We start from the raw sequence: 24914 nt of genomic DNA, 5'->3' as shown, positions 1-24914 counted from the left end.
TTTCGACAAAGTTGGTATATTTATGATCGGAAAAGATGAAATTTTAAGAAAATGCAAAAAACCCGATATCGAAATTTTCATTTCATATACACTTTAAAGCATCATTTGCTACTACATTCACTAATGTCTACACCAGCGCAAAGGCGGGTGCTGGGCCGCTGCTGGTGCAACAAAAAAATCTGCATGTGCTCTTATGTGAAAATTCCTTCCATGTCAGAATATCAAAATGAATGAGGAAGAATGTCAAACAATATTTTTGTAGTGTCATGTGTTTCCTAGGCATGCTGATGAGCCCTGATATTTGGCGAAACAGTCACATTACATCTGTACCCCCCCTGACAAATGCGACGTCCCCCCCCCGAATTTCTTGACTGAAACTTTTTGACTAAGGTACGAAAAATCCTAGATCCGCCCCTGATGCTGTTAGTATAAGGCTGGCCGTTTAATGTTATGAAGTATTCCAAAGAGGGAACAGTAATCAAACTACGTGTTGCACCAGAGAATTATACGTATCATACCTGCAATTCCAGCCCCAAGTTCCAACTTTCGCGCAGATCTTTTCTATAGACCCAGGGGGTGAATATTCATGTATTCAGTTCCACCCGCCGGAATTCTTTTGTAAGCTATTGCACTGGGTTTATGAATAATCCTTCCCCCCTCCCCGCTCTAGATACGCCACTGAAATTTTTGGAGGGCAAATATTTCAAATAAATCACTTAATTAATCGGAAATTAAACGAGACTTACCTGGAAGTCGATGTTTGATTGGGATTCTGCCAAGTCATCAGGAGCACAAGAAGTCACATGAGATAGCACTATCCACCCGAGCACTCAGTCTTGGAAGCAATGAGTGTGCAATCAGAAGAATTATAGTGATGTTCCTCTGACCTGTCGTTCTGGCTGGACCTAACATCAGGTAAGCTGGTCCCTAACATTCTAAATGTGCTTAATAGAGTAACATGATATGTAAGAAGATGAGTTGAATCCATGCAAAACAAGTCAAACCAGCATGGGCGGGCCGCCCTACGGCTACTGTAAGGAGAGTAATGGGGATGGGCGTGACTTCTTGTGCTCCTGATGACTTGGTAGAATCCCAATCAAACATCGACTTCCAGGTAAGTCTCGTTTAATTTCCGATTCTGCCACGTCATCATACACACTGCGAAGTCACATGAGATGTTCAAAGGAACTGATTGCATACGAAGTTCACATAAAGGATATTGATTTAATGATAACTCATATCTATTTTAACACACTAATGGATAAAGGTTCCACACTTTCGATAGGCTTGTCATAGAACTTCGCAAATGTTGTCGCTGACTTCCATCCCGCAGCCTGCATAATGTCTGCAACACACGCATTGTTAAGTTTAGCTTTCGAAGTCGCTGCCGATCGCACACTATGTGGCTTGAACACGGACACATCTATTCCCGCATTGTTCATGATCTGTTGAATCCATCGTCTTATTGTATCTCTGCTGGCTTTCTTATGAGGCTTTTGATGAGTAATAAATAGTTGAGTTTCATCCCTCCGTAACATCTTGGTTTTCTCTAAGTATACTAAGCATGTGTGGACAACACAAAGTTTCTCATTAGGAGGGTAAGCTGTCAACTTTATTTTCAATTCTGACGACGACCGCCCTGGTTTTGTCTGTTTGATAGGACTAGCAAGCATAAAGGTGAGGGAATCTGTTTCCTTCACCATACCAGCTATATCCATAAGTTGTAACGACTGTCCCCGTTGGGCTGTGGTTAACGCTACCAGGATTGCAAGCTTAAGAGTAAGTTCCTTAAGCGTAAGTGCCTGCGAGCCTTTCAGGGATAATAAATATTGAAGCATTGTTTGAACGTCCCAAGTCTTGTTATAGCGCGGTAGTAAAGGTCTACATTGAAATATACCCTTCATAAACCGTTTCACGTCCGCATGGTTGCCAAATGTACAATTGCTGCAATTCGAAATATTCAAAATCGCCGATAAAGCACACCTGGCTGAATTTATGCTGCTGTAACTGAGTCCCCGCTCGTAAAGCTCGGTTAAAAAATCTACTGCTGTATGGACAGGGGAACAAATGGGATGAATCTCCCTTTTAGAACAGAATAAGAGCCACCTACCAAGGTATGTTCCGTATTGTTTATGCGAGGATTCTCGCCAGGAGCTGAGGATGATGTCTGTTGCCTTTGGAAAAAACCCTCTGTCTTTGTAGACTCTCCGCATAAGCAACATGCTAACAGACTCAGTTTCTTTCGAAGAGGATGTAGCTTTAGCGTCACCGGCATTTTCAGTAAGTTGTTCATCGGTGGTATTACCGCTGGGTAGTCCACTAGAAGTCTGAGTAGCTTGGGATACCAACTTTGACTTGGCCAGAATGGTACAATCATGATTCCTTCGGCATTGTTCTGTTGTATTTTCTCTAAACAGCGTCCAATCAAACTAAATGGAGGACATGCATAGAAGAAAAATTTACTCCAGCTGATCGAAAACGCATTGACAAATTGGGCATCTGGATCAGGCCGCCATGATGCAAAAGCTGAGCATTGTGTATTTAAACGCGAAGCAAACAAGTCGACGTCTGGCTGTCCAAATTTCCCCGTTATGAGTTTGAACACTTCAGGATCGAGCATCCATTCAGTTCGGTCGTTGAACAGACGTGATTCCAAATCTGCCTCTATGTTTGGGCATCCGGGGATGTGTGTGGCACTTAACCATGTATTATGTTCTATGCAATACTTCCAGATTTGCTTAGTAACGGGGTTACACTCTTTGGACTTTGTTCCCCCCATATTATTTATGTAGCAAACTGCTGTTGTGTTATCACACTGTACCTGGATGTGTGAGTGTTGGCAATCTGCGCATAATGCTTTCAAAGTGAAAAGAATTGCTAATAATTCTAAATAGTTAATATGATAGTTAAGCTCAGCTGGGGTCCACCGTCCCCCCGTCCTCAAATCATGGCGAACACCTCCCCATCCATGCGATGATGCATCAGTTTGGATAACAACTGCAGGGTCGCCATGCGAGATGGTCTTGACGGAGGACTCAACATTTTGAAGCCACCAAGTCAAATCCGATAGAGACTCGGAAGACAAGGTCATTCGCGCATCATATTTCCCTTGGTTCTTCTGTAAAGCAATAGTTTTATCAAGTTCGAGATTTCTATAGTATAGAGGCCCGTACTCGACCCCCGGGAAACTAGAGACCAAGTACCCTATTACCTCTGCAAGACTGTGAATGATAATGTGCTTCTCGTTAATTAAAACTCGCACTTTTGCTTAATTTTCAGAGCTCGTTGCTGTGTAAGCGTGACAGTCATATCAACTGAATTCAATTCAAAGCCCAAATAGGTCATATTTTGTGTTGGGATAAGTACTGATTTCTCTTCATGAGGGAAAAACCCCAAATGTTTTAGATGACAGTTAGTAAAATCTACATTTTCCTTGCATTCATCGTATGTGTCTCCCTGCAGGTAACAGGCATCAATATATGACGATGACAGATACCCTCTTTCCCTCAAGGGCTGAAAAGCAGGTTTCATGATTTTCGTAAAGATTCTAGGGGGTGATGATAGGCCCATAGGCAAGCAAGTATATTGATACAATTTATCTCTCCAGAGGAACTTTATATACTTCTGATGCTCTAATGCAATTGGTATACTATAATAAGCATCCCTTATATCTATTGAGGCCATATAACAATTTGGAGTCATCATATTAATGACTGATTGAAGTGTATCCATTTTGAAATGTTCGTATACAACAAAGCTATTAAGCTCTTTTAGATTGATAATCATTCTGTAATCAACACCATTTTTCTTCAGTCGTAAAAAAATAGGTGATATAAACTCTCCTTCTTCATGTTGAGAGTGTACGATGACTCCTTTGCCAAGGAGCTTCTCAATTTCTTTATCTATGATAATTGACTCTTTATCATTAAAGTGAATGCCCGGTCGACGGTTTGTCTGAACGGGTAACACATGATTAATAAATTTGATGTGACAGTGTGCAACCCAATCTAAAATATCTGAATCATTTGATATTTCACGCCACGCGTCAAGACAATTTCTTAAATTACCTGCCTGAAACCCAGAGGTATTGATACTAACCTCATTTGAAGGATTATTAGGTTGTTTTGGCTCTTCCCCTCGACTCTTTCGCGTGAGTATGGGAGGCCGGGCCGTTTCCAGTTTAAATGTTTATTGGCTTGGTTTGAGCTGTGAGGTCCGTTCCTGTATCCAAGCCCATAAGCTCTCTTTTGTCCTGGTTTGTAGTTTCTCTGCCGGTTGAACTCGGGTTTATAGCCGCGTCTTGCAATCTTTTTGCTGACCTTGGTTGCTTCAGTGAGATCCTTGAGTTGTTTGGACAACTCCCCATCGTTACCAAACAAAAACTCCGTGAACGGAACTGTGGGAGAGCATAGGTGTTTATAATCATCGTGCTTGATGTTGTCTCGCCTTCGCATATTCAGCTCAAAATTGGCGGCACCAAGCAAAGCGATAGCATCCGTGCCAGCTCTCAAAAGGTCCTCGACATTTAATGTTTCTTGAGGAATTTTCTCGCGTGCATTAATGACCGCTTGAATTACATTGACAACGGGTATTACACCCTTGACAATGTGGGCTTGAACACGTTGTAGTTTTATATTGCCTGAGCGAGTGTCAGGTTTCAGTTTGTCCCAGATAAGATGGTTGACTTTCGTTGTGGCCAAACTATCACAGTTCTCCGGAATAAGATGGCGTTTCTGTGTCTGAGCCAACACGTCATCGTCAAGTTTTTCCCGCATCAAGCTTTGCACTATTTTAGCTAGTTGCTCATTAACTGCTGGACTCTTCTGTTGTTCGAGTTTTAGATCATTAGCAATGCCTGAGAGGACATGCAAATCATCGTTGTTGGTATTGATCTGTGTTTCTTTCCCACTAACCTGAGAGTTCTGATTTATCAGAACGTCGATATCGTTCTCAGTTGGTTCAGTGGTCCCAGATTGTTGGGGCAATTCCACTGCATCGACTCTGGCACGTTTAGACGACGGCTCGCCAGTGTCAAACTTCTCGATATCCAAGAGCTCGCCGCCGTCGTCGACACCCATTTGCCCCAAAGTATTCTGCATTTCGGCAAATGAATTTGTCATAGTTGTTTTCAACGACGATAACGAAGCTGCTAAAAGGTCACTCATTGAGCTTATTGCCGTTACGATGGCTGTATTGTTGGTTTGCATAACTGACGGATCATTGACATCTTGGTTTTGCTTGTCAGTCATTTTTGTAACACAAAATTAATGAATCCGCACACTCCGAGCAAGGAGAAGCGCACTGAGTGCTCGGGCGGATAGTGCTATCTCATGTGACTTCGCAGTGTGTATGATGACGTGGCAGAATTTACAACACGCTAAAGAAAGAAATTGGAGATTACGAAAGAAGTATAGCTTTTTAAAGCCCACACACACTGGAGGCTATTCGCTAACGCGACGCGAATTTTTCATATAGCATTGTCAAAATTAGCGGCTTTTGAAAACTAAAAAATGCGTAAAAATCGTGTTGCGTTGGCAGATCGCGTCCGGTGTGTGTCGGCCTTTAAGATGAGTCCAGTGGCGTAACTACGGTAGAACAATAATGCAGCCTCGTACCCAGGTACTTTAATAGTGAAAAAAATAATGTTGCATTCAGTTATTGTATAGAGGTCAGCTGAAAAAAAAACGCGAACGCGCGGTGTACACCCCTGCGCATAGAGATTATAAATATTATAACACTAGAGTAGAAAGGGCATTTGTATCGAAAACATCAGTTGAAAAAGGGAGCGCGATAAATGAGGTTATTCAATAACCAAAGTTAATAGCGAGGAAACCACGCGTGATCCGGAAGTCACCTTCCTGTCGAGGTGCGCTGCGTCAGCCCAAGTGCTATATTACGTGCTCGCTCCCTTTGTGGTCATTAGTTGCTCGGCACGCAAAGTGTAACAAGCTTAACAAAAAGTTTAAATAGTTATATCGAAAGAACCGAAACTTCGTCTTAATGGATTCACACACGGCTGATGCGTCTTTGGTAGAATCTTCTACCCCAGCTGCCATGGGGACCAACATCGACTGGAGCGCTGCCTTTCAGTCGCCCGAGTTCCTGTCAGGGCTTCAGAACGCCATGGCTAACCTTGCATCCACGTCGTCCCATTTCTCTACGACGCTTGGGCCGCTTGTTTGACAGGCTTTTTTGGCTTTCCCCGGTTTGATACTAATCTCAATTTGTCCTTGAACGACATGAACAAACAGAACAAAATTTTGCAAATTATCATTGGATTATCACCTAATTGCGCCATATTGCCTGTATTAGCAAGATTCAGATTTGACTACTACTACGTTTTGACTACCTCTGCTATTAACGCTACCTTCGTCTCCGACTAAAAATCGTCTCCGAATACCTTAACCGAAGACAATACCTTGGCGTTTTGAGGGGCTACTTGAATGCAGATTTTGGCGAGAGAATGATATTGACATTGAAATTCATTGTGATAATGCACGAGCCGGATCGTCCATGTTCTCTTTCATGGACTGTAGCATGGTGTTTTTGGACATACGCATGCGCGCAATTTGAACGAGAATAAACTGGTAATCAGCATTTCGCAAACTATATGATAAAAACTAAAAACATTTTACAAGATAAAGATGGTAAAGTGATTATGGCGCTTGCAGATTTTTTTATACACACTGCAGTTCTGGGTTTTTGGTTTCACTCAGGCATTCTGCTGGCAACGCATGGTCGTTATAATTGTTCATGTGTACAGCCGGAAACAAAATACAATTTTTTAATACAATTATGAATTTATCTAGTTAGCTTTCATATAGCATTGAGTTATCTTGCTGGGGGTCAAAGTACTAGAAAACGATTTAAACCGAGTAGCTCAGCGAGCTAGATTCCGACGAATCATTGTCTTAAGTAGTTTAAGTAAGCATCAACAATTGGACATAAAGAAGAACATAGAGTTGCGGGAATGACGTAGCAATTCACTTGCCTATTTTTACTTTTCCTTGAAAAACTCTTAACTCCCTTTTCATGGACCAACAATGATAAAAGCAAAAATTGATTGGTTAGCGAAAATAACGTTACAGGAAGTAAGTTAAAGAGTTTTTCAAGGAATTTTATAAAATATTTGATGAACTATGTAAGCCAACTGATAAATTTGAGCAAACGAATTGTTCGATATTTTTCGGAATGTTTCTAATTCCGCGACTGCATGTAAGTTCGTTAAATTGGCATTGCAATACTAAGGTATTTCTGAATATTTAAGGCTAGTCCTGTTTAAAATAGACTGCTCCTATACACTATGTCACTAGAACCTAATATTTATGCAATTTACATCCAATCCAGACTCGCTTCCAGACCTGGGTTTTGATTTTTAAAGTACCTATATATATCATGGTTGCGGATTTTGAATATATCAAAAGTTTAAGGTATTTTAAAAACTTTGCAATACATTTTGTTACTCGGAAAAAATTGTCTTTTATTTATTGGACTTTAAAGTTACCGGACACGACGTCAAATCGGGAATTTCGTGCAAAAAAGTGTATGGTGTATTGTAATATTAATTTTAGAATTATTATAGAATTACGTATACTTGTTGCCATGTTGACAATATTAAACTATGTGATACCAGAACCATGATCTCTGAATCACGTTCTTTTCCATTATTTTGCAAAAAAAAATTGCTGATAGCGTTTGTTTGTTTTGGATTTCTTTTTACTTTGACGAATAGGGGGACACACACAGAAACTCCCTTTCCGCTTATAGGTAGTGTGACGTCATCGGCCCATATCAGGACATTCCGCACCAATGCGGACCAAGCGAATACCCTGGAAACGATGTTGATTGTCAGAAATTAGACATTTTGAGACAAGAGGTAATTTTATTTATGGAAACCACATGTATAGGAAGCAACTATGATTCCAAGATAATACAGCGTGTGTCAGTTACTGCTAAAGTCCACTGTTCTCAAACAAATGGTAAATTTAAATCAACGTGCAGTTACGACGATTAACAAGTATCATACGATGTGTGATACAAGCGATACAAATTGATGCGCAAAATATTGAGGCAAGACTATGATACTAGAATATGTGTCATTTCTTCCTACACTTTAAGCTAAAGTCCACAGTTCCTAAACAACTATAATGGATAAAGTCAGCACGTCGTTAGGACGATCAACAATTATAATTGTGTGTAGGAACAAAATTCGATTTTTATCCCACTTTCAAAAGTTTTTCCACCGTCGGGAAATACTCCAGCACGTTTGTCTTCGTTTCCAGTGTTCTCGGTGTCCCACTGCAAGTATCCAGTATGAGGTCCAAGATGACCGCTTTGAGCTTTGGGACATGTTCCTTTGTATCGCATTAGAATCATTTCAGAGAATTGGGGTAGACCTGACAGCTGGTTTGATGAAGAGTACCCTTGCACATTACGACAGCAAAAGTATATCTTGGTGTTTGAACCGTAAACCCCATCCGGAAGAACCCCACTGCGCCTGTTCTCATTCTGCGAATCTTCGTCATCCCAGTAAATATATCCTGTGTATCAAGGAGGAAAAACATTTCAAACGTGTTGCTATTAATACCACGATAAAGTTCGGATATATTTGGGGCGGTTCAGCCAAGTTCATTTAGGTGAGGATAAATCTATTTGGATCTTTGGCACTTCACTCGATGTAAGTAAACTTTAGTTGTTGAAAGGGTCTTAATTTCGAGTGGAATTATACACACTTCAAATTCAAGCCAGGAACAGTGAGTCAAAATGAGTCAACTATTGGTCCTCCGGCAGGAATCGAAGCAACGCTTTTGCGATGCAGTGGCAAGAGCATTGCACCAGCATCGCAAAAGCGTTGGCGTTCGATTCCTGCCCGGCGGAGGACCGATAGTTGCCTCATTTTTCCATCAACTGTTCCTGGCTTGAATTTGAAGTGCATATAATTCCACTCGAAATTAAGACCCTTTAAACCCTACAGTGGTCAGTGGACAAGCCAAGAATAAACACCACTTTTATATAAGTTAGTGTGAACTATTGAACGTAAATCTAATACGCCGTAAACACTATTGATTCACTACCATTGCGGTTGGGTGTTTTTGGATACAAATCATTCCGTCAAAGCAAACCGCCAAACCGCCCTATGTTAATATTTCGCATAATTATTATATCCATAATTACGTATATTTATCACTGATATTTATGCTGAATTATCGTAGCTAATGTAAATTAAAGATGGCGGACAAAAACCTACTGATCAGAAATAATTCAGAATGCTGATCAGTGACCACAGTGAACTCTATATATTGCCACTTCTCTTGGAAGATTTTAACTTCAGTGATTTTAAATTTTATTTGAAGCCTTCAGGAATGACGGAGTCTGATAGCTGTTCCTAGACTTCGATCAATCTTGTTCAGTCAAGCGTGCATAAGTCATAATACGGAAAAATGGAATCCTGCTTCGCTGTCGACATAATAACGCAGTATTTATTGTGTGAAAAATGAAAATTACCTACACAAAGACAAGCCATAACTTTTAGAGTGTGGAGTACATAATTAACACTTGATCTCCTCTGGTACCAAGGTACGCCGAATGATGTTTTTGATTGTATTAAATTCGTTTTATGTGTTCTTATTTATTCACAAAATGCACGAGAAGCGAAATAAAATATAGTCATAGTCATTTCTCTTACCACGGCTTTAACTACTTACGCAGAAATTACTCGCTTTTATGTAGAAACCTGTTAAAAATCTATACAGAGTGATATGTTTTTCGTAGATAGGCGAAAAGGTTTTTAACCATTTATGTTGCATCAAAGCAAGGTCATGGGAGAAATAATCAATTTCAAGCCAAATAACAATTTATGTAAACAAACGGTTGTAAAAAACGCGAAAATCCATTGGCGGCCAGAACTGATCTCGCTGACCTCGCGCGACGCTCATGTTGTCTGAACAGTCTTATATTATGACAAGGTAGGCAACTCTCACGCCAAATAAGCTAAAAACGCACGCCGGTTAACTCGAACACCTTCACAAAACCGCAAATATTTCATAGAAATATGGCGAATAAGAAAAAAAGTACAACACATTAAACTTGAATAATTTTACTATATTTATACTATATTTTTAGCATTCAAATATATTCCTACGCATGTATGAAACGTGAATGTTTTTTAGGTTTGTGGCAAATATATTTCAAAATTCATGCTGGGGACACCTAGCCTATACCTTCGTCATATTTTTTGAATTGAAAATAGAAAGCTGATTGGCTGTCGTTTTTTCAGTTGGAAAAAGAGCCAATAGACCTTTCTTAAAATGACGTCAAACGCGGAAGGTCTGATGTACGCAAAATTTGAGTGGCTCCTCAAAACTATCGAGCCAATCAAACTTTGTGTAACATGAGACAATCCGCGTTTGACGTCATTATGAAAAAGGTCGATTGTTACAACAATTCATCAATTTATTAATGCGTTATATTTTTACACTACGACCCCAGGTGTAGGCCTCACTTTGGATTCTTTTACGGTTAACACAACTCAGCGTGGCCTGGTCCAGGAAATCTGGACCACCTTTTCTGATTGGCTTACATTTTTTAGCCTACACTCTGCTGAGCTACAAAAATCTAGTCCAAAGCTGGGCCTTGTAGCGTAAACATGTCTTTTGACAAAAACATCCATACACAGGGAATGCACTATTACTAATAGTACACTCACTGTGTAGAAACTAGAAATAGACCAGCTATTTTGCAGTTATTCCGCAAAGTCAGGTTTACATAAGAAGAAACTTATCCTAAACATCCTATACCTTCACCTGACTGCCAGAGCCAAACTCAATTGTTTCCTGGTTGAAAAGTTTGTTCTTTAAGCCCCGTTTACACTACACTGAATTTATCGGCACGGCACGGCTAAAATGGGCACCCGTACCAAATTTTATTAGTGTTCAGGCTACCAAAACAAAGGCCGAGTACAGATGAAATGGGTACGGGTGCCCATTTTAGCCTTGCCGTGCCAATAAATTGAGTATAGTGTAAACGGGCTTTATAAACAAGAAACCTCCATAAAACGCAGTCAAAAGCTGGTTTATTGGCACCGGAATTTGAAATAGTCTCATCATGTTTATGCTCTCACAGTATGTGCTTACTTTAATTATTATTCAATTACTCGACACATGCCACTCTCCAAAAATGAAAGAGCGGTTTGCTAGATGGAAAACAGTGCTAACCCTTACCTGAAGCAAAATTTCTAGGACACGTGCCACCATATCTGAAGATGCAATACGATCCAGAAGGCCACTGTTTTCCTGTTCGAGGATAATTTTCTTGAGTTTTGCAGCAAAATCCCCAGCGAGGATTATTGCATAAGTCATAGTTGTACGGAACCCATCCATGGCGTTTTACATCACAATATTTATTGCCTTCGAAATCTTCCGTGTCATGTCTTCTGTAGCCTTCTGACCATCCTGGTGGACATTGCCTGTTTAAAGGCATTGGTAGGCAATACTTGCCATCTGGCCACTGATATGCCTGGCTAAGGGCAAACAGGAAGAAGAAAGGTATCAATGCGATTACGGTGGTCATTTTCATTTAACGTAACGAACTATTCGAATTACTGTGCTCTGCCCGAATGTTGGAAGACTTCTGGAGCAACTCTTCTTTACTCTCTTGTGATGGTTCTGTTAATTATGCTCAGTCGATCCAATGTACATCCGCTCCAGCAATCTGAATCAAGAGACTACGCGGGATGTACGTAGCGCTGTTGTTCTTCCAATTTAGCAGAATGAATACACGGCAGACTCTTTGGCGAAGACCGACTGTACGCGTAGTTCCCGTCCTACAAAAACAGCGCCCGGTACAATATCGATATTTCTTTCATCACAGTTGGAATTCTGCATTGCAAATTGATAACTAGTCATAATATAATAATCTTAACCAACATGACTGGAAATTACATACAACATGGTACGAGTCATAAAAGGCCCGTTTTGTTCATACAGTCAAATCGCGAGAAACATCTTGGAAAACACGACTCACCTTTTCATCTGCCTTCGATATTTTCTCACCAAATTTGTACATACAGTGCATCACATCTTGATCAAAAGGGACTTATTTATACGTAAATATCTCACAAGATTTTAGTTGTTTTGTCTATCCGAAGTGAAAATGGGATAAAATAAGATTGAGGGCCTCCGTCAGGAGAGTTAGTATGGCCCTCAAGTCGAAACGTCGAGAAGGGTTTTGTCTGTTTTAGGCAGTTGTTATACCACAGTTGACGCTAAGTTGTTTGAAGACGCTGCAACGCTGCTCCCTGGTTATATTGGAAAAAAAGTGTACAAGTCTCAGTTTTTATAAGTCTTATACTATTGCCATTATTCCTTCAGCTCACACTTGAATCCCTGTAACCTAGCAGTTCCCTTCTTAATCGCATATTACCGCCTTTTCCTTTTTCATAAGTCTTATTGATCAGAACACATGATCTACCCGATTTGTATCCAAAAACACCCAACTGCCATGTAATTTAAAATGGTTCCAAATGCCATTAAAACATATTTTTCTCGCAGTCAGTCTAAAGACCAACTCCAAGTTAGGCTAATATTTTTGTAGTTTATGAGTTCACGGCAACCAGGTATATAATCCATCGTAATTATCGCTACTCTGGTTTTAGTAAATGAAAGTAATCACCACACAAAGATTAACTTTCACGACCCAACGTTTCGAGACTCCGGTCTAGTGTCTTCACCCCTGATGAAGACACTAGACCGGAGTGTCGAAACGTTGGGTCGTGAAAGTTAATCTTTGTGTGGTGATTACTTTCATTTACTAAAACCAGAGTAGCGATAATTACGATGGATAATATTTTTGTGTTGATTCACTGCAAAAACAATCAATTACTAAAGAAATCAACGCTCATCAAAATCACATTAACAAATTTATACAAGAACCGCTGATCGAATGTATCAAATTTCTGGCCATTGATTTGTGTAACAAATATTGGGGGAGGGGATAGCCCGGTGCAAGTAAGTAAATAGGTGAAAATTGCGATTAACTTCAATGAAAATGAAATATTCTGAAAAGGAATCCATAGTTAAAAGTCCAAACATGGAATGTATGTTTAGTGTTTACTATGATATCGCTTTGGTAATAATGAAATACAACCCACGCAGCAAAAAAAAAAGTGTGTATATCTACATATATTAAAGAAATTGTTTGAAAAGCGGTTAGGCAAATGACGTGCTTTGAAGTAAATTTCTTTGTTTCATTAATAAATTTTTCCCAGAATTGAATTGTGTGTTTCATATGAAGTATGGTCTTCCTTCAGCTCACACTAAAGAGTCCTTGTTGTAACCTAGCAACAAGCGTAAGTTTAATACCTAAAAATATCGTCATATTAAAGCTATTTTCCTGCCAACAAGTCTTATTGGTCATAACACATGATGGCCAGAAATTTAATACAGTCAGCGTTTGCTGTATAAAAGATCACACTTGTTATAGTTTCCGTTCAGTCATTAGCTGTCGTCACATTTCTTTCCATGTCTTTGGAATAATCGTGAAAGACCGATAACGAATTATGGAAAGAATCATGTCGTTTCCTGTCTTTTTATGCCGTTGAGATAGGATTCGTTTCATCCGAGCGATACTGTCGTTTTCTGTTTCTCTCAGTCGTTATCGGTCTTTCACAATTTTTCCAAAGACACGGAAAGACATGTAACGACAGCTAACGACTGAATGGAAACTAGGCATAAGCGTTTCTGCAACGATCTAATTTTGACAAGTAATGCAAATTTGAAGTTATTATGATTATTCATTTTTAGAAATTGATTGTTTTCGCAGTGAATCAACACTAACATATTAGCATAACCAAGAATTGGTCTTTAGACTACTGAATACGAGAATACTGTTTTTTTAATGACTTTTGAAAACGTTTTGAATTACAGAACAGTCGAGTGTTTTTGGTTTATCATGCATGTGTTCTGCCCAATACGACTCCTGGATATAAAAACTGCATTGTGTATGTTTCGTATGAACTATGAAGTATGGTCTTCCTTCAGCTCACACTTACGAATCCCTGTAACCTAGCAACAAACGCAAGTTTAATAAGTATCGTCATATTTAAGTATCATCATTTTAAAACCGTTTTCTTGTCCACAAATCTTATTGGCATAACACATGATCGCCAGAGATATGAGTTATACAGTCAGCGATCGCTGTATAAAATGTCATACTTGTTAGGAGTTTCCGCGTTTAGCAGCCATACGATCTAATTTTGACAACTTAGTAATGCAAATTTGTAAGTTATCATAATTATTCGTTTCTTTAGAAATTGATTGTTTTCGCAGTGAATCAACACCAACATGAGATTATTAGCATAACAAGCGATTGCTCTTTCGGCAGACTGCAAGAGGTCTGAGTGAGAAAATATCAAATACGTATATTATTTGTATAAGACATTTTTTTCTAGTATTCTGATCTATCTATCTAAATAAATCGTCAATCAGCTTTTGTATGTTGGTACCGTTCTTTCATTTAGAAATCTGCCATGATGCTTCTCCTGAAACTCCAATATTCTCCTGTTTTAATGCCGTTGGCAAATGCGCAACCTCCGTTCCTTTATGGGAATCTTATGCATGGGACGATCTCTGTCCTAAAACTTGCAATACCTGCGGTAAAAGTGTGTGTTGCGCTGGTATATTTTCTTTCAAATGTCATACCAATCAAAGTTTAATGAATAAATGTTTATGAATGATGATTGTAGATAAACATTCAGCAGAAATAAATCACACTGTCTGTTGATCTCTATAAATCGAGAACGCCTGTTTTGTGAGTCAAATGAGTCTATGAGTTGTGAGTCAATGAGTTGTGAGGTTTACGAATTTACGTTGTTATTTTCATATTTTCATTTGGTTAGTACGTGACTGGTACGGTGTTGCAAACCACCCTTAAGATTTATATTATATTACAGATTTGTGAACTTTTTATTGTCTGTATGAACTTTATTTGCATTGGTCTGGTTAGAAATATTCTTCAATAATTATCCAGTATTAATACAATAGTACTTCAAGGGTTCATATGTACATGCAAGGTAGGACAATGCAGTCACCGCAGTAAGTCGCTTTTGGACATTTGCGACTGATTCCGATATTTTTTTACAGTTTCCATGAACTTATTGTGAACATTTGAAATTGGTTTATATGAATATTTACAACTTTGATCTTGAATCCTGACGTGATAGCTGTGTTTAAAACCCGCCCGAACTTGTAGATCAGTAATAAATTGAACGTTAGTGAAGACCTGCTTATCCCATGCATCACATTTTTATTTTGATCCCCGAATTTCATAATGCCATAAATGCCCTCCTAAATTAATAACTGCTTAATAAGTACCATATGTAACATGAACGGCCGTGTTGTATCAGTAGATATACAAACCCGAGCCGGAGGCGAGTGTTTTTATCTCTGAAACAACACGGCACGAATGATGTATAGTTCTTATCAAACGAATACAGGGACCGCGGAGCAGGGTGGCTCGCTGGGCTTTTGCCCCACCAATAATTTTTCAGTAATTAGTCTTTAATTTCGAATATTTTTTAGTTCGCTCAAATTTACAAGCAATACAAGCGCCAAAATGCTGGAAACTTTACATAGGGGAGGCATTTGACCATTAAAACAGCGTGGTTATCCATTTCAAAAATATTTGACATGATAACCAAAGCATGGCTATATTGTTTAATGTTTGTTATGAGCGCCAAACATGCTGGAAACTTTACATACTATCTATTATTTTCCATTAATCCTTAAATTGAGAGGCATTTGCGGCGATTTCAGAGACTTATATTTCAAAATTTTCCCGGACTCTCCTAGCAGGCGCGCGGTTCCGAGCCCCAGCAATACGAAAAATGCTCCGCGGTCCCTGGAATAGAGATATCTAAGAGTTATGTTGGCCATATTGTAAAATGTAGTCGAGAAATTCGAAGGTAAATTTTATGCAAATCAGGCGAAATCTTTATCCGCAGTTACAAAACTGTGGTTAGGAAAATGCAGCAAAATTTTTTGACTCATAACTCATTGACTCATAACTCATTGACTCATTAGACTCATTTCAACATTAATCTCCTATAAATCACTGTCCTTAATTCTGCTTTAAAAATGACCCTCTCCACTGCATGCTCTGCTCTAGATCTAATACGATGTTTAGATGGTATCACCGGGCACAACTCTTTCTAAATCTGGATGAGTTGTTGAGTAAGCTATAGATCCAGAAGAATCATTGTCTTAACCCTACACAAGTTGTTTAAGTAACCATCAACAAAAGGATAGCAACCAGAAGCAGCTGTAACAACATCATGAAATTCCCTGTGGATTTTCATAGTTCAAACAAAATTTGAATTTTCGGCTATTTTATTAAAGAATGATGCATGTAGAATTACGTATATATAGAGTTGTAATGTTGTTATGTTGACAATATCAAACTATACGTGAAACCAGAACCATCATGACACCAGATATCCGAACCACGTCCTTTTCCATTATTTTCTATGAACTGCCAAACGCGTTTGTTTGTTTAGGGTTTCTGTTTACTTTGATCTATCGAGCGCATTATTTACAGCGGGATGAAGTAACGACCGGGATTAAATAGTAAACGCCCCCCCTCCCTTCCTCTCAACTTATGCGTGACGTCATCGGACCACATCAGGACATTTAGGCCCAGTGTGGGCCGAGCGAATACCCTGGAGACGATGTTGATTATCAGAAATGAGACATTTTGAGACGAGAGGTAATTTTATTTATGGAAACCACATGTACAGGAAGCAACGATTGATATTATTCAACACTTACATTTTAAGCTAACGTCCACTGTTTTTAATTAAACAACTAATGGTAAATTTATATCAACGTGCGGTTACGACGATTAACAAGTATCATACGATGTGTAGGAACAAAATTCGATTTTTATCCCACTTCCAAACGTTTTTCTACCGTCGGGAAATACCCCAACACGTGCGTCTACGTTCCGACTGTCTTCAGTGTCCCACTGCAAGTATCCAGTATGAGGTCCAAGATAACCGCGTTGAGCTCCGGGACATCTTCCTTTGTATCGCATTAGAATCATTTCAGAGCATTTGGGTAGACCTGACAGCCGTTTTGATGTCCAGAGCCCTTGCACATCACGACAGCAAAAGTATATCTTGGTGTTTCGACCGTAATCCCCATCTGGAAGAACCCCACTGCGACCGTTGTTATTTCGCCGATCTTCGTCATCCCAGAAAATATATCCTGTGTATCAAGGAGGAAAAACATTTCAACGGGTGTTGCCATTAATAGCGCGATAAAGTTCGGAGATATTTGGCGCGGTTCAACCAAGTTCATTTAGTTTTTGTGTGGTCAGTAGACAAGCCAAGAATAAAAAACAGTGGTCAGTGGACAAGCCAAGAGTGGACACCACTTTTGACTTTTATACATGTCATTTTGAACGATTGAACGTAAATCTAATACGCCGTAAACGCTATAATGATAAACGCTATAATATTTTAGTTTTCTTTCTTTATAAATGTGCAGTCTCGGCTCTTGTTTTCGAGCCTATTTGCCTTAACAACTGGCTCTTTTTGCCATGTATGTGCCTCGATACACGCCGGTACATACGGCTTACCTGAAGCAAAATTTTTAGGACACGAACCACCATATCTGAAAATGCAATATGATCCGGAAGGCCACTGTTTTTCTGTGCGAGGAGAATTCTCTCGAGTTTTGCAGCAAAATCCCCAGCCAAGATTTCTGCATAAGTCATAGTTGTACGGAACCCATCCATGGCGTTTTACATCACAATATTTATGGTCATCGTGATCTTCCATGTCGTGTCTTCTGTAGCCTTTTGACCATCCTGATGGACATTGCTTGTTTGAAGGCATTGGTAGGCAATACCTGCCATCTGGCCATGATGCTTGACTGGAAGCAAGCGTGAAGAAGAAAGGTATCAATGCGATAATTGTGGTCATTTTATTTCAACGTAATGAACTACTTGTGTTCTGGTCGAAAGTTGGAAGGCGTCTGGATCAACCCATTCATTCCCTGGTTTTATAGTTGATAAAGTAACGCTCATTCTACACTGTACATCCGCTTCATCACTCAGCATGATAACAGGAACTACGCGGGATTTATACACGAGTACACATGTAGGCTCTTTGCCAAACTGACTTACTGCACGTTGGTTGCTGCCTTACGTAAATATAGCACTTGCCACTTAGCACAATATCGACGTTTCTGTCTTCAGAGTTAGAAATTTGCATTGATAAGTCATGATAATTTTGAGTAATTTAATTTATTATATCTAGCTTTTGTGAAAATGATATACAAGGTGCATAACGAAAAGTACCTGTAAGCTTCTGTTGGAATATAAATGATTGGTGTGTGAGTAGAATGGTAATTAAGGTAATTAAGTTGCACCATTCAAATTGAGCGTCTTGCTTACCTTCAGCATAATAATAAGGCATTCAAATTCTCAAAAAGCTTGATTTCAATAGGGGGTACTTTTTTATACACAATGTATGGGGTGTCCCAAAAAACCCCCAATTTCACCTATTATGAAAAAATAAATAACCTGTTCGCGAATGTTTGCCCGCGTGGGAATTGAAGGCAACTTATAAAACGCTATAAGTACAAAAATTTTAAATTTGCCAGAGAAGGGGGCGTGTCTAAGGTCATGGTGCTTGAGAAATTAATTTAAATTTGTTATCCATATTTGTAGATTGTAAATATTGTTAATAAAAATAATTTAGAAATAAATAGTTTACTGAGATAGAAACAAATTTTACTGTCCTCATACATAAAAATGCTTATGTCAAACATTTATACATTTGTGGGTTCTTATAGGCATTCAAAGCCTAACTATACATTTTCATGGATGATTTCAATATACAATGTGTATAAACCACTTAATATTCATGAATATCCAATATTTTTCAAAACAAAAGACAAGGCTGTCAAGCCATTGTAATCCTAGAGACCTAAAATCTGTTGAACATTATAAATTTTAGAATAGATGGTTGCCTTTTTTATACACCATGTAGTTCTGTAGTTCTGTAGAACCCACGACGACAGAAAAGATACACGAAATGTATAAAATATATATACACGAAATGTATAAAATAATTGTTTCAGAAAGCGATTAGGCGTGCTTTGAAGCAGTCAATTTCTTTGTCGTATTAAAATAAGAAATCCTAAAACCGGAACCAAGTACATTTATTATGCATGATCTCGCTTTGGTAATAATGATACTATGACAGATTGTTTGAGAAATCGATTAGACGTGCTTTGAAGCAGTCAATTTCCTTGTATTAAATAAGGACTTGCGTCATTTTTTGCAATATTGTTGTACTGTGTGTTAAGTATGGTCTTCCCTCAGTTCCCCTTTAAGTCTCTATATAGCAACAAGCGTTGGACGTGTGCTTTCATTTCCCCTTTAGATGCAGTGTATGAAAATATGTGTCAACTGTTAGCACGCGATGCAAAAACTGAAGTAGTACACAGCATATGTTGTACTAAATAACACATCCAGCCTGCATACTAAACACACCTTGAAGAATGATAACATTAGAATATTTGGGGATCTAAGGAATTTGAACTGTAAATACACAATTAGAATTATTCAGACATACCTTTACATTTAATAAATGTACATTATAATTGTACTATGATATTATATAGACTGACATAGAAATATTTGTAATACTTTATAATATAAAGTATAAAATGTCAGAATTATCTGACGGTGATATAAATGTTTAAAACCCAGCACTCGTTGTCGGATTAACGAAAAAGGTTTAATATTTAAGAAACATAGATATTGCACTTCTTATGTAACTTCTTGACGTTTCTAAATGGTGTATAGAAAAAATTGAACTAGACTAGTTCTTTGTTTTAAACAAAGAAATAAAAAATTATGATAATAATATTTCTCAAACACTATATCGTTTTGTATGAGAAATTATAAGAAAATCCGGGAAGTTTAATCCATCTCGCACAGGTAGTGCAAAGTAGACCCGCTTGATTTACATCGATTCGAAAAATCAAAGATCAAGTTAAACCAGATTAACTGTGACCGTGCATGTAGACGGACTTTAGTAGCAAAATGGACTTAGGTAGCAAAACGTATTTACCTGCATGATAGTACAAGAAGCGCATAATAACGCTTGGCCGGTCAATTCGGTTGCGTTATCGTTAAAGCTATGTTCTGCAGAAGAAAAGGTGCGCTATTCCTCTTTCACCAAACTGTGTGTTATGCAAAGGTGTGTTTTATTCATTGATGTGTTCTGAAAATGTCTTTAGACTCGTAAAAGATTGTGTTAGTGGGTAAGGTGTGCATTTATTGAAAAATCTGAGTCACTTGCATGTGTTATCTTAAAATCCCTGGTTTCCATTCAGTCGTGAGTGTCGTCAACATGACAAATTGAATACAGAAATAAATACATTTACATAAATTTACAGTCTGACTATATTTCTTGTCGGTGGAAATGACTTGTTCGGACGACAATTACGACTAAATGGACACCAGGCTAAATTCAAAAGGTGTCCAAAATTAGCACATCTTCGTTTAAAAAGCGTGTTGTCAGTATAGCTAACAAGTTGCATGGCAGCATGACCACTCTTATACCGGAAATAGTATAATTACCCGTTTAGCATTGGTATACATCGTTAGCGTATTCGAAAAACCGAAAATATAGATAGACTATAGCTACCAATCGTAAGGCAGCATTGTCAATTGCTATGCTTGCTATATATATATATATATATATATATATATATATATATATATATATATATATATATATATATATATATATATATATTAATATATATTATATATATATATATATATATATATATATATATATGTATACATATATATATATATATATATATATATATATATATATATTATATATATAATATATATATATATATATATATATATATAGTTCTTATCTCATGGGATTCTCAAAGGGGAACTAAGTGAAGACCATGCATACTTCACAATAGTTCTTATCTTATGGGATTCTCAAAGGGGAACTAAGTGAAGACCATGCATACTTCACACAAAGCATGAAACACAACAATATCGCGGAAAAAACCTCTTAATCAGCCCTTACTAATTACAACAAAGAAATTAACTGCTTCAAAGCACGTCATTTTGCCAACTAGCTGTCTCAAACAATTCCTTTAAATCAAGCTTTCCGTTGTACATAAACACATCTTTTTTGTTATCTTAGGAGGTATGGGATCCCGCGGTTTCAGTAGATCGCGATGTTCACTGATTTACTTCCACCGGCTATTATTATTCCAACCCAATATTTGTTATACAAATTGCTTATGAGTGCGAAATTCTAACTCTGATCACGGAGACGTATTGTACGGGGTGCTATATTTACGTAGGACAGGCTGCAACCAACGTGCAGTTAGTCAGTTGGCACAGAGTGTGCATGTACTCGTGTATACATCACGCGTAGTTCCTGTTATGCTGATTGATTAAACGAATGTACAGTGTAGACTGAGCAGAATTTTGTGAACTATAAAACAAGGGAAGGAATGAGTTGATCCAGACGTTTTCTTATCTTCGGCCAGAACGCAATTGCAACAGTTCATGTAGTTTATGACGTTAAATTGAAATGACGACCACAATCGCATTAAGAGGAGATTTTTTATTATGTCGCGTATTTTGGCGGGAAAACGCTCAAAACCTAAAATCTTTTCGGCGTACCACTCAAAATCCATTTATTTTACCATTATTCTTTAGATTATGTTGTGAACTAAGTTTTGAACTGTATTTGGTGAATGCAAAACACCAAACAAAGGAGTTATTACAAAATATAATGCGGCGGCTATCAACAATGTTATAATGTCAACGCCATTATACTGAAATGAATACAAAAGAAGCTTCGATTCAAGTGTCATTTTCTTTTCGGCGTATCCCGAGAAATCTTCGCAATTCCACGCTCAGCTGTAAATCGCAGTAACATGTATATAAATTATACTGTATATTTAGGTTTTTCATTCTCGTGGAAATGTTTAAATTAGACTTTCAAATTTTATGTTTACACCGTATTACGACTAACGATTCGGAAATAATGATTCATAAGACGGAGGAGGTGGCAAATTCAGGGTACTTGGATTCTCATAGAGCTCCATGGGAGGAGCGCTGGGCAATCCTATATCATTTTCATATATCCTATCGTCTGTATTCCTAACATTAAATTGTCCGTTGCCATTTTCTGTTTCTGTACTCCAGGATGGCGTCGCCTGGATCTCTTGCTGTGCAGTCGGTGATGGTTCAGTGGACCGTTGGAGGGTATTTCGAGGACGGCATACCTTGCAACGAACGTACCAACTAATTAGACCAATTAAAACCAAAACTCCTACTACTATAAATAAAATTGCCAACACGGGAAAGTCATTTGGAGTTTTTGGACAGTCGAGGCATCTTTTCTTTTTACTGTCACAGCATTCACCTGCACCACCGCAGTCGCTGTCATTGGTACAGATCTTATTGATGCAATTTGAATAACAGCTACGTCTGGAGAAGAACATCGTATCTCTGCAGCAATAATACCCGCTACCAAAACTGTTGCAGTCGTTATGCGAAAAGCATCCTTCGCGGCTGAAACATTTTCTTACGTCAGAACACTTTCTGGTGGAGGGATTCAAAACACAATCCCTATCTGGGTAGGTGCAGATTTCTGCAGGACTACAATCGTTCTCAAGTTTGCATTTCATGCCGGTACAATTCGGTCTACAATAACCTTGATTGCCTGACGATCGGCAACAGTGGAACCCATTTCTGCAATCATATTTGGACCTGCAGGTGCAATTCAGTGCAGTACACTCATGGTTAATGCAACATTCGCCCGGAGCGGAACAGGCTTTGTTAGAGCGACAGAATTTCCCCACGCAACTTTGACTGCATAAACCTTGTCCTTCTCCCTTGCAGCAGTATTTTCCTGCCGGACATTCCCAATTATCTCTACATCCGGACTTGGGACATTTGACGCACTTGTTTTCTATGCAACATTCATTGGGGCCGCCACAATCGCTACGTGAGTCGCAACTCTCACCTACACAACCCGACCGAAAACACCGGCTCGTCCTATGGGAACCACGATCACAACAATACCCGTCACTGCATTGTGAATTCGAAGAACATTCGAGGCTCGCGCAAGAAACGCACTTGTTGTCGTGGCAGCACTTCGAATATCTATCACAGTCACTATCAATCAAGCAGGCCGCATCAAAGCACCGGGTAGCACAGAAATTCCCTTCCTGAATTCCTTTATTTTTGCAGCAAGATTGTCCGTTATGACATTCATGATGGTTGCGACAACCTAAATATATTGATCGGAAATTATGATTCACATTTGCTTTTCGCTCCATATTGATTATAGATCAGTGTCGTACGGGAGACGATGATTGGGGGGGGGGCACATATTCGTGTATTCATGTTGTGCAACATTAATGACTTTTTAAATCCATTGTCTTTACATGTCTGTTAACATGAATATATGAATATGCCCCCCCCCACGCATTATCGTCTCCCGTACACCACTGTTGTAAGTCATATGTTGTATGTCATAAGTAATTCTCTCGTTCTTCAAAAATATATATGTTTTTTAGAACAGGTTACCCTCTTTATTTTATGTTTTAACCTTTTTAAAGATTCGTTTTCTGTGTAGGGGATGTATTGGATGACCGGCTGGCCCACTAAACCGACAAATAGCGATTCACAACGTCCTATATAGCTTACAACCGAAATTTTGATTAGTGGCTGAATGATAAAATCTCTAGATCTAGCAACACATGCAGAGATCATCTTCTGATTTCTGAACAAAACCTGAAATATCCGTGTTACATTCAGACCTCGCATTTTGGTCAAACGCAATTTGAACAGTAGATAATGAGATGTTAATGAAGCTTAATTAAAGTGCTTATAAACCCAAAATGGGTTTCTGGTGATTCAGATAGAGCATAAAAAGTTGGTTTGTAACTTCTGCTTTAGTTTTTGGATTAAAATTTTAATTTCGGAGTTACGATGGCTCAAACAATAGAATTTGACCATTTCTCAAAAAAACGTAGCGCGACGCAAATATCACCAAAGGGCCTGGATCCCAGGAACTCGTCTGCCATTTCGTATGGCATAATGGTAGCAGTATTGCTATTCACATTCGAAAATCAACTTAAACCCAGCCTATCAGGAACTTTTATTTAAAAATAGACGTGTTCCTGAGACCCAGTCCCCCATTTGGCGCTACCTTTTTTTTAAAATAGACTTGCCGCCCAATATCTTCGAAATTAAAATTTTAACGCAAAAACTAGTTTAGAAGTTACTAACCAACTTTTTATGCTCTATCTGAATCACGAAAACCCCATTTTGGGTTTATAAGCACTTTAATGAGGTTTATCATCCATTATCTATTGTTTGAATAGATAACTTTCACCGTAGAATGAGAACGAGCAAATATTATCAAATTGACAATATTCGTTCGTTATCGTTCTACGGCGAAAGTTATTCTTCATTAACATCTCATTATCTATTGTTTGAATTATATTCGACGCGACCAAAATACGATGTATATAACCCAGGCCACGTAAACTGAACTGAATGCGCGTATTTCTAAACATATTAAGCGTTTTTATGTCTATACATAATTAAAATTGAAGAAAATTTACAAAACCTGGCGTCGTGCAATTTACACACACGTTCGAACGACAGCATTCCTGTGAGCCACCACAACTCCATTTATTACTGCAATATTTCCCAAGACAATTCACCTCGCATCGTTTTTTTTTATTATTTTTAGTAAAGCAACAATATTTTCCCGAATCACAATCTCTGATGGACGAACACGTCGGGCACTGATTGGTGCACCTGTTCGACACGCAGCATTC

General features: G+C 38.5%; 4 protein-coding genes and 2 long non-coding RNA genes across 9 annotated transcripts in view; 2 read left to right on the top strand and 4 right to left on the bottom strand.

Annotated features, from left to right (window-relative positions):
• The window catches only part of LOC114531160, a 12760-nt gene extending 4343 nt beyond the window's left edge, over positions 1–8417 (top strand). Inside the window, exons 2-3 of the long non-coding RNA XR_003687826.1 lie at positions 7768–7876; positions 8283–8417. This is a non-coding gene — a long non-coding RNA (uncharacterized LOC114531160). The remainder of the gene's footprint in view (positions 1–7767; positions 7877–8282) is intronic.
• Positions 1241–5221, bottom strand: LOC114531147. Of its 4 annotated transcripts, XM_028552800.1 has the most exons (3): positions 4099–5221; positions 2111–2429; positions 1241–1944 (listed from the first exon to the last, which is right to left on the bottom strand). In XM_028552800.1, the coding sequence occupies exons 1-3, from the start codon at positions 5205–5207 to the stop codon at positions 1882–1884; spliced, it is 1491 nt and encodes a 496-aa protein (XP_028408601.1). In that variant the 5' UTR covers positions 5208–5221; the 3' UTR covers positions 1241–1881. The 4 variants fall into 4 exon arrangements, 3 of the variants coding, with proteins under 3 accessions (XP_028408601.1, XP_028408600.1, XP_028408602.1); XM_028552799.1 differs by having other exon boundaries at positions 1241–2429; XM_028552801.1 differs by lacking the exon at positions 1241–1944 and having other exon boundaries at positions 2341–3118.
• LOC114531155 lies at positions 7871–12577 on the bottom strand. The gene is made up of 2 exons (XM_028552814.1): positions 11220–12577; positions 7871–8540 (listed from the first exon to the last, which is right to left on the bottom strand). The coding sequence occupies exons 1-2, from the start codon at positions 11572–11574 to the stop codon at positions 8185–8187; spliced, it is 711 nt and encodes a 236-aa protein (XP_028408615.1). The 5' UTR covers positions 11575–12577; the 3' UTR covers positions 7871–8184.
• LOC114531159 lies at positions 8447–24914 on the top strand. The gene is made up of 3 exons (XR_003687825.1): positions 8447–8677; positions 9354–9576; positions 24827–24914. It is a non-coding gene; the product is annotated as an uncharacterized LOC114531159 (long non-coding RNA).
• LOC114531157 lies at positions 16759–18044 on the bottom strand. Its single transcript, XM_028552815.1, has 2 exons — positions 17632–18044; positions 16759–17258 (listed from the first exon to the last, which is right to left on the bottom strand). Exons 1-2 carry the CDS (start codon positions 17975–17977, stop codon positions 16894–16896), a joined length of 711 nt encoding a protein of 236 aa, XP_028408616.1. The 5' UTR covers positions 17978–18044; the 3' UTR covers positions 16759–16893.
• Positions 21866–23504, bottom strand: LOC114531151 (keratin-associated protein 9-1-like). Its single transcript, XM_028552805.1, has one exon. The coding sequence runs from the start codon at positions 23400–23402 to the stop codon at positions 22086–22088; it is 1317 nt and encodes a 438-aa protein (XP_028408606.1). The 5' UTR covers positions 23403–23504; the 3' UTR covers positions 21866–22085.

The sequence above is a fragment of the Dendronephthya gigantea genome, unplaced genomic scaffold (assembly GCF_004324835.1).
Source record: "Dendronephthya gigantea isolate DGI-Jeju-01 unplaced genomic scaffold, DenGig_1.0 000068F, whole genome shotgun sequence".
Taxonomy (NCBI): Eukaryota; Metazoa; Cnidaria; class Anthozoa; order Malacalcyonacea; family Nephtheidae; genus Dendronephthya; species Dendronephthya gigantea.
This window is presented reverse-complemented; position numbering and strand designations above follow the sequence as displayed.